Genomic DNA, 9,495 nt, shown 5'->3' with positions numbered 1-9,495 from the left:
AGCGGGATTCTTGGCCGTAACTTTAGTCATCATCCACATCAATTCAACATATTAATCATTATCTTGCAATCACAAAGACAGATAATTGCATGTAACTACTTTTAGAAAAGCTGATATGACTATTTGGTAAACTAATCTATCCAAGGAGGTAAGTATTTGCAAGTGCATTAGCACTGAAGAATCAGTTAAAAACAAAGTGAACAGAACAAACCTTGGAACAAACATCATCGGATGCCCCGCTTTTAGTGAAAAGCTTGCCGAGGTAAAATGGTATCATATCACTAATACAAACGCCCCTGAAGATTCAAGTTGCCATGTTTAAAATGAAATTATTAATCTAAGAATAACCAAAGTTCCAATGCCAAAACAAGGAAAATAAAATGCAGAAAATCAATCATAACCTCATATAATTTCCATAAGCAATGTATCAAACACTTGCATTGGGCACAAGCTAACGAATCAAATATAATGTTTTAATGGCATCCAATCACCATACTGAACCTTAAATTGGCTCAAGATTTTCCTTCGAGCTTCACCTTCAACCATCAGGTGTAAGCCTCGAAAGCCAATAAAACCTTGACCTTGAACATAAAGTTATCACCATGGAAGGATCCATAAAGTGTATTAGAAATTAAATAAATAAAGAACAGTGGACTAGATTGTGCTACCACTAACCAGTATACCCACAGAACAGTGGACACAATGTATGGGGCATTTCTGGAGAAAGATTCAGCAAAAGACTGCCACGTGCCATCCAAAGTCAGCAATCGAGCTAAAGATATGCTTACCTACAATACAAGAAGCTCAGCTATTTAAGTTCAACCGAACTATAAACCTATTTAAAGCACCACCTAAATTTAACTGGAAGCCAAACAAACCCCAAAGATATAACCACCGAGTCAGCAAAACACAAGTACCAATACGAAGGACAGACCCAGATATTTAATGCCTCTTCACTAATGAAAAGTCCACTGCCAGCAGCCATAAGCAACCAAAAGTAAATCCATCTGCAAAATGCCGCATTTCAGGAGGGCACTTGCATTTCAACAATTAATGTTTATGTTTCTATGAGTATTCACATAAACAAGTTATTGAGAGAGGAGCAACAGCATACCCTGGGGCATATTGTGGAAGTATGAACTTATATCCGAAGACCTTGAAACTAAAACCAGAAGGGGCTGCCATAGCTAAAGAGGATGATGATCCTTCAGCGAGGCGTTGAACTCCAAAAGATGTTCCAAGATTAGGCGGCTTGAGGCCAATAGATAAGAGTGTGATGGTTGCAGCTACCCCAACAGCAATTGTTAATTTAGCCAGAAATGAACTCCCGAAACCAGAGGTTTCAACTGTTTTGTTCTTAAGTATCTCATCATTAGCAAGCTGATCTTGTTCATCTGGGCTATCTTCAGGCACATAATTTTCATCACCCTCACTATCAAAGCTTCTAATCCTGATTATTATGTAACGTCAAATGCAAGACATGTTCCCGAATAGAAAACAAAAGCCTCAAGCAGAACAGATTATATAGTGATCAAATAAATACTAACCTGAAAGTGGGTTGTTTGAAGAATTGAGAAGTGCAAAAATTTGTAATTTTTTCATAGAGAAACTCTCTGCTAGTGTTAGAGAAATTATTGAATGAGCAAGAGCTTGGCGTGCGCTTTAAAGGTGGAAGATTGGAGAGCTTTGGTGTTGGTTTCGGAGAGTTTAAGGGTTGCCCATGCGTTAAAATCGCAACTAAAGTCATATTTTGAAATTCGTGTCGGGTGACAGTGAGCAGGGTCACAGCTACGAACTCGACTCTGCTGCCTCTGCTGGTTTGGGGTTGGTTTTTAAGTACTCTCAGGATTTGTCCGGCCTTTGAGTGAAGTGAGGACCAGGAGTTTTGTGTACACGTGGCTTGATGGGATGGTCTCTGCAAGATGCGAGATTCGCTTATTTCATCTCGTGAGATTCTCGTATAAATGAATAAGAATAGATATGGGTGCTGTTGGCAGGTCGGATTTTGTCAATAGAACATTAATTTATATTCGATTAATGATGATACATATTATAAATTTTTAATTCAATTCATGAATTAATAAAATTTAATTTAATTTTAATTTATGCATTTGTGGATCGGATGAGAATTTAGTTCAATATATATCTAATTTATTATTTTACATATTGGTTTGCGGATTAAAATTTATAATTATGTCCAATCTACGAAATAATTAAATAAAGATTTAATATAAAAATAATTTATTATTATTAAATTTAAAATTAAATAACATTTAAATATTTAATAGAAATCATTCTAATTATTTTGTATTTTATTAGGTTAATACATGACTAATATTAAATATTAGGTAGCAATTTTGATAAGCTCTTTTATTTAATGATAAAATATTATATTAACAAATCTAATTACGTTATTTTAACTCATAATAAGAGGAGTAATTTTTTTACTAACACACAATTGTTCCTACATGCGGCCATAATATTAAAGTAACTCCGGCCCATTGGGAGTTACTATTCCCACATTTTTTTTAATATTTGGTTAAGAATATAAAAGACCATCTCTCTCCCTTCTTGCTTGTGTGTGTTTGTTAGATTGTTGAAGACTTAAAACTATGATTTTGCAGTGAATCTGAACAAAGGAGGGGCTATATAAAAGCTCAACAGTCAAAAGATTAATGATGACAAATCAAGGTAATGATCTTTGCCTCATTCTCTTAAATATAAATTTAAATAAATATACAAAGATCATGAGTTCACGTCTAAAATAAGTTAACACGTCACACCATAGTTCTACCAAAGTTTACAAAACACAACCATCAACATCTTGTACCAAAAATATCAATTTAGAAACATCAACGGTTTATTCATCGTTAAAAATTATTAAAAAAAAAAGCTACCGGCAACATGGATCACGCTAAAGATACATCACAGCACCCTTGCACCTTCTAGAAGTGTTTATAATATTCCAATAAAAATAAAAAAAGGCTACATAATTCTTTCAAAATAATGTAAGTGGATTTTTAAATGAAACGCGATGAGGGCCACCAGTATGATATACTATCGGATCATGTGTTTGCTCTGTGAATTTTCTAATTGCTGGACCAAGATAATTCAAATATGATGATCGATAATAAGCATTTTAAATTGAGAAAAGGGGAAAAAAAAGAAGAAGAAGAAGTTAAGATTATGATCAGGGCCGGCTTTAACCAATTGGGGGCTTTAGGCGAAATTTTATTTTAGGCATTCTGATGTTAAAATATCAACTCTCACAAGAATATTAAATAGCTCAAAAAACTCTCACAACAACATCAAGTAGCTCAAAATTCAACAATATTCTACAATATCTTGAATTACAACAATTATTAACAAGATCTAAAAAAATAAAAAATAATAGTTGGAAAGATATCTATTTATTTCCACATGAATATTAACTAACTTTGTCTTCCACAAAACCCAGCTCCTTAAGATGCTCTAAAACTTCATCAGCCATAACCGTAATCATCCCGTGAACTTTAAATCATTGCTCTTACCAGTTATGATCCTAATGCATATTTTCTAGTTGACATGCTTTTCAAATTAAAAAAAAAAATTAAACAAACAATTTTTTTTTCTAGATTATTCAAGCCAAAATCAATACAAAAAATCAAAAATAAATTAAATTTAAAAAGGATAAGAACAATAATAAAAAAATAGAAAAAATAGAATGATAGCACTTGTAATTGAGTCAATTGACTAGTTGAGATGAGGATGATGATGGCAATGAATTTTGTAGAGAAAGAGAAGAAAGCACAAAAACTTTTTGTTAAAAGTAACTTTGATTCAATGTGTATCGGTTTATAGATAATGAGATTTTAAATATATTTTAATATAATACTAAAAGTTAGCTCTAAAATCTAACGTTACTAATTTTAATAAGAGTTCTTTTTGGAAAGGGAAAGCATTGATTTTTTTTTTTGGAAAATAGTAAAAGAAAATAAAGAAGTAACGTTCAAAATAATTATTATACCATACAAATATATTTTATATTTAAGGTAAATATTATCAAATAAGAGAGATAATTATGAATGAGAGTAATGAGAGGGTAAAGGCTAAAAATTAGGTTTTTTTTTACTGTACAAAAAACATATATACGTAACTTAATTTTTGTAATCTTAAAAAAATTAATTATATTGATTAATAACTACCCAAAAATTAGGGTCTTCCTAAATACGGGGTTCTAGGCAACTGCCTAGTTTGCCTAGCACTAAAGCTGCTGATTATGATAAATGAGGCATAAAAAAATTACATGACAACAAATTTCAAATAATCATTTATAGAGTTATTATATAATGCAAATATCCATATTAATTAAAAAAATGGATTAACGATTCTTTGCAAAGAGGTTAAAAGATAAAATATAGTTGTTTACCAAAATATTTTTAAGTGCGGACAATGGAATTAGATAATTTTCAATTATGTGTGTGTGTGTATTCAAGAGAATAAAAAATGAAGTGAGGTGATTCACATGAATAAGTTATTTGATTTTGCAATTACAAAGCTATTTATTTATTTTTTATTTGATTTTGCAATTACAAAGCTATTTATTTATTTTTATTTTTTAAAAAAATAAAAAGGCTAAAAAAAAAAGAAAGAAAAAGGATATTCATTTTTTTTTTTTGAACTGAACTGATAATGATGTCAAAATATACTAAAACCGGCAGAAAAAAAGAAATGGAGAGACTAAGACCACATTCAAAACGACAGCGTTCATCGAACAACTTTTTAAAACCGAAAAGGCAGTGGAATCTAGAAATTGTAAAAGACGGTTGGTTTTAGCAATTTGGCAAATATCGGCTCATAAACCGCCAGCGGTCAGCCGGTCACGCACTTCGATTTTCAAAAACCCGCGAAACGACTGTCGTTTTTGTCCCTAACACTGGCACAGTAACCGCCTATCAGGTAACACTAACACCTAAGCCAGATTGGCGCTACGCCTAAGCTCCATTATTTGCCCACGTGGACGAGGGAATCTTATTATTGAAAAAAATATACAAAAAAAAAAGAGTGCTGTTGATAACTATCAACAGCTTTATAAGCAATTCCAATTCAACTGTACAATCAGGGATTTTCAGCTGCCTTTGTCACTAATTGGCCTTATGATCCTTTTTTTGGCAAATTATCTTTTCTACATGATCTCAGTGTTTTTGAATTTTTACAGCTGTTTCAATTAAATTTGCGTGCTAACTTGTTCTCGTTTCATGGTTGGTTGTCTACAGAATTTGAATATTCTTCGTGGGTATTTGAATTTAGTTTCTGAAACTCATTTTCTTTTCAAAGCTAATGGCTTTTTACACAGTTCGCTCATGGACGATTTGGAGTCTTACAGGAGCTTTTATTGACCTTGCTATTGCTTATTTTTTGCTTTGTGCATCGGCTTTTGTATTTTTCCCGCACAAGTTTTGTAATCTATTAGGACTATACTTGCCATGTCCTTGTAATGGGGTTTTTGGGTACCGGAATACTTGTTTATGTTGGCATAAACTACTTATCGATTTGCCTAGAAGAAACATTGTGTATGTCCAAACGATGATCAAGAGTAAATTCCCTTTTGATTTGATTTGGTTTCATCATCAACCTTGCAATTCGGATAGGGTGCTGTGTTCATGTAGAATATGTGACCATGGGGTTCTTGAATTGGAGAATGAAGCGTGTTCTAGTTCATTTTCGGGCCCAAAATTTCAAAACTTGGCTGATAGGGAAAGTGGGTTTGATGCCAGGGGAAAAAAAGTTATGAAGCAAAGGTATGGAACTCGTCGAAGGAGGAGATCATCCCTTGCATACGGAAAATCATCCTCTATGCAACCAGTTGTTGCAGGTGGTTCCAGTTCAACTTATAATGGGATTGATGGTCTTCGGGTTGGTAAGAATTGTACCTGAAACTGATTTAGTTTAAAGTTCAACTACCTGTTTTAGCTGAAATTTTATGCTGTTACTCATATGTGATAAATTAAATGTCAAAAGATTTGAGTGCATAATTCAGACCTGGTTGAAATTGAAACATTGTTTAAAGTTTTTTTCTAGTTGTAGAAAATTTTGCCAGAGCCTGGAAGGTTAACATTTTTGTATGTTCGTAAAAAAAAAAATGAATGATGTGGATTTGTAGAGTTTGATATTTTCGCTATTTTTTTCTCAATTTCAAGTGTGTGCTGAAATGAATACTGTTGTTCGTGGTCTTTCAATTTCAGATGACAGGAATGCTGCAAATGGTCTTGATCTGGGTGAAAGAAAGTGGGATAGTTTTGAACAGAGTGGAGTATATGGGAAGACTAAGGTTGAGCACAATGATTCATTGTTGTCCGAAACATTAATATGCAATGCTCGAGAGAACTTAGGGAAACCTGGAAATGAAGAAAATATGATCAGAAATTTGGAAGAAGCACTTCAAGAGGAGAAAAATGCATGTGCTGCTGTTCAATTAGAGTTAGAGAAAGAGAGAGCTGCTGCTGCATCCGCCGCTGATGAAGCTATGGCCATGATATTGCGTCTTCAAGCTGATAAAGCAGCAATAGAAATGGAAGCGAGGCAGTACCAGAGAATGATAGAAGAACAAATTGCTTATGAGGAAGAAGAGATGGAAATTCTGAAAGAGATCCTTGTTAGGAGGGAGAGGGAAAATCATTTTCTGGAGAAAGAAGTTGAAGCTTATAGGCAGCTGAAATCTTTAAGGAACGGGCAGACAGAAATTGATTTGAGTTATATGATCAGTGATTTGGGACAAAAGCCTGTACATTCACCTCATCCAAAAGATGACCCCTCGTGGGTGCAGCAGGAGATCAGGGAAAGCACGTCCACTAAGAGTGCAAACTGGCCTCCAACATATGAGGCTTCATCTATTGAGGTGACATCGGAGGCATTCCAAGCTTGCAGTGGGGTTGAGGAAAGTCCTTCATGTTGTGGAGAAAAGCTCGAGAAAGATGGGAATTATAAAGCTGAAGTACATGATAATCTTCACGGTTCCATACTTGATTCAGAGCCAATTATATATGATGTTCATGTCATTGATGATAAAACCGAATCTCAGAGGGAGGAAAAGGGAAAAGCTAGTGGACTATCAAATTGTGTAGTTACTGATTTTGGAGTCTCAAGTGGTGAGTTGCTAAGTGATAGTTCAAGTACAAGCATGGGACAGAGTAATCAGATCAATGGAAGAAACAGTTCTGATATGAAAAATAGGGTGCCAGCATTAGGAAACTCACAAAGTAAAAACTTCCCCATTGACTCCACTAGTAGTGCTTCACCTGCAGCCAGTAGTGAAAGCTTAAAGATAGAAACTGAGGTTGAATTGCTCAGAGAAATGCTGAGAATAGTGCAAGTAGGAAAAGACAAATTGAGTTTTTCTGCAGAGCAAAGGGAAAGTATCAATTCCCAGTTGAAACTTGTGGAAGATATGTTAAACCGGCTTTGAGAGGTTCAGCAGCTAAAAGAGCCTGTTGGGCAGGCTTCTTTACCCCCTTCATCTTCTAAGGTAATGACATGAGAGTTCAACCTTTTGCAATCTACATTTTTAATCATGTGCTTGCTTCTGAGTCACAGCTGTCTGCATTTTTTTATATTAAATAATTAGAACAGAGTTATTGATATTGATCTTAGATACAGGATTTCTAAGACTTTGAATGGTTTATACTATTAAGGTCTAGATAAAACTGCTCTTATCAGAGTGGGTGCCCTCTAAGTTGAAATATTTCTCTGTAAAGTTATAGGTTACTAGGATTCTGATTGTTAATCGAGGTATGAATGATGCATTTTATAATCCTGAATCCATCTATCAATGAGTAGAGAGTAATTTGATTCAGACTGCTTGCCAATTGCTTGAGTCAAGTAAATAATTAATTGCAAATGATTTGATAGAGATATTTAACTCATACTGGGATGAAAGATTGAAAATTGGTGTGTAAGGCAAAGTTGTTGAAACTAAGGTGAAATTCGGTTACTGTTCATGTGTAGCTGCATGATTCTGAATCCAGTCGTTAATCTTTTCCCTTCTGTCTGAGGCACATATGTATCTTTACAAAATCTGAGCAGATCACTTCGACTTCCTTGATAAATCTCATTATCATAACCAAGTGTGGGGGATTTTTAACTTTGTGCATATTATATTTGCTCTTGAAACCTTCATTGGCTATGCTATATTCCTGTAATAACTCATTGGTGATCCCTGTGCTATGCTCTAAATTTTCAGGTGAGCCTGACTAAAAGACGCAGCCGAAGTATGTCTCCTAAATCATGTGCAGAAGTTATCAACGTCGGAAGAATCGTCACCTGTGCTTGAAGTTTCAAATCCTTCATGATGACAACAGTTGGACAATTTTTGATATAGATACTGTAAATTCCACTGCAGTTAGCTGTTGTATACTTGCTGTCGAAGTTTCCGTACCATGTATCTTTTTTAGTGTGTTAAGTTATGAATAGCTTTTGGTTTTTTTTTTCAAAAATTAATTTCATATTTCAATTAATTCGATAAATCGACGGATAACCCAAGAAAATGGAAAAATAAAAATAAAAACAATATTTAAGAAACACCAAAAAAGAAAAAAAAAAAAATTGGGCTCGGTTTGATTCTATTTTCGCTGTCCAAGAGGCAAGCTAAAAAAGTTGGGCTCGGTTTGATTTTACTTTAGCTGCCAAAATCAATAGGCAAGCTATCAAAGTGTTTAATTGTGTAAATCAATAATCAAAAGCCCATTAATATTTTTTTCTTGACAACAGCAATGATGAGGAAGTTTTATCATTCTACTTTTGGTACTAAATTAAAAAATAATTCGAAAATGCTCCCTCCCTCCCCCAAAAACAAAATCAAATTTCTGAGGGCACACATAGACGCATCTATTTCTCCGAAAGTTTTAGTCTGTATTGAAACGGGTTGTCGAGTCTCAAAATACGTCTAGTATTTTAAAAAAAACGTTGAATGTAAATTTAATTTCTTTTAATTTATGTGAAATAGTAATTTCGACAAAAATTTAAAAAAAAATGTTTTCCTCGGCAGAATCAACAAAAATTATAAATAAATAAAAATTCAAGCAATAATCATGGGATCAACACAATGTTTTCTGCCACCAAAACAAGCGACACAAACTAACGAGAGTACGCCATCATCGCCGTCACTTCAGCATATGCTTGATTGCCTCTTGGAACTTTTTAAATATTTTAACGTTAACGAGTATCCCATGGGCCATGGTTACGTGCCTGCACGCCAACGCCCATGATGATAGCAATAAGCGCACGTGCTCAACCTCCCTGTAGTATTTTAAAGGTCAAAAGTGTCGCTAACTCATCATCACCTCCACTTCCACACGGCACAACTCAAGTGGTCGGTGACGGTGACCATACCAATACCACCTTTGTTTTTTGTTTGCATTTCTCTCTTTCCCTTTTTCTGAATATAACTTTCTCAAAACGACATCAATCAATAAACTATGTAAATCTCAAAATTTTATTTAAATTTCATTTAAGATTACA

The 9,495-nt window shown here is 34.0% G+C and overlaps 2 protein-coding genes across 2 annotated transcripts in view; one reads left to right on the top strand and one right to left on the bottom strand.

The window, feature by feature from the left end:
• Positions 1-1,900, bottom strand: part of LOC18049769 — a 3,363-nt gene extending 1,463 nt beyond the window's left edge. Inside the window, exons 1-5 of the mRNA XM_006443536.2 lie at positions 1,548-1,900; positions 1,115-1,450; positions 935-1,007; positions 676-788; positions 194-296 (exon numbers count right to left, since the gene is read on the bottom strand). Coding sequence (XP_006443599.2) covers positions 194-296; positions 676-788; positions 935-1,007; positions 1,115-1,450; positions 1,548-1,747 — 825 coding nt within the window. The 5' untranslated portion in view covers positions 1,748-1,900. The remainder of the gene's footprint in view (positions 1-193; positions 297-675; positions 789-934; positions 1,008-1,114; positions 1,451-1,547) is intronic.
• A 3,134-nt stretch (positions 1,901-5,034) lies between these two features.
• On the top strand, positions 5,035-8,471 carry LOC18049768. Its single transcript, XM_006443535.2, has 3 exons — positions 5,035-5,899; positions 6,225-7,504; positions 8,219-8,471. Exons 1-2 carry the CDS (start codon positions 5,320-5,322, stop codon positions 7,442-7,444), a joined length of 1,800 nt encoding a protein of 599 aa, XP_006443598.1. The 5' UTR covers positions 5,035-5,319; the 3' UTR covers positions 7,445-7,504; positions 8,219-8,471.
• The last annotated feature ends 1,024 nt before the right edge of the window (positions 8,472-9,495 follow it).

Source organism: Citrus clementina, unplaced genomic scaffold, assembly GCF_000493195.1.
Source record: "Citrus clementina cultivar Clemenules unplaced genomic scaffold, Citrus_clementina_v1.0 scaffold_3, whole genome shotgun sequence".
NCBI classification, from domain to species: Eukaryota; Viridiplantae; Streptophyta; class Magnoliopsida; order Sapindales; family Rutaceae; genus Citrus; species Citrus x clementina.
This window is presented reverse-complemented; position numbering and strand designations above follow the sequence as displayed.

Bases quoted from the DNA above. Each gene is read 5' to 3' on its own strand.
- LOC18049768 (XM_006443535.2), top strand. From the start codon at position 5,320: ATGGCTTTTTACACAGTTCGCTCATGGACGATTTGGAGTCTTACAGGA. The intron at 5,900-6,224 runs GTAAGAATTGTA...TTTCAATTTCAG, and splicing joins GATTGATGGTCTTCGGGTTG to ATGACAGGAATGCTGCAAAT.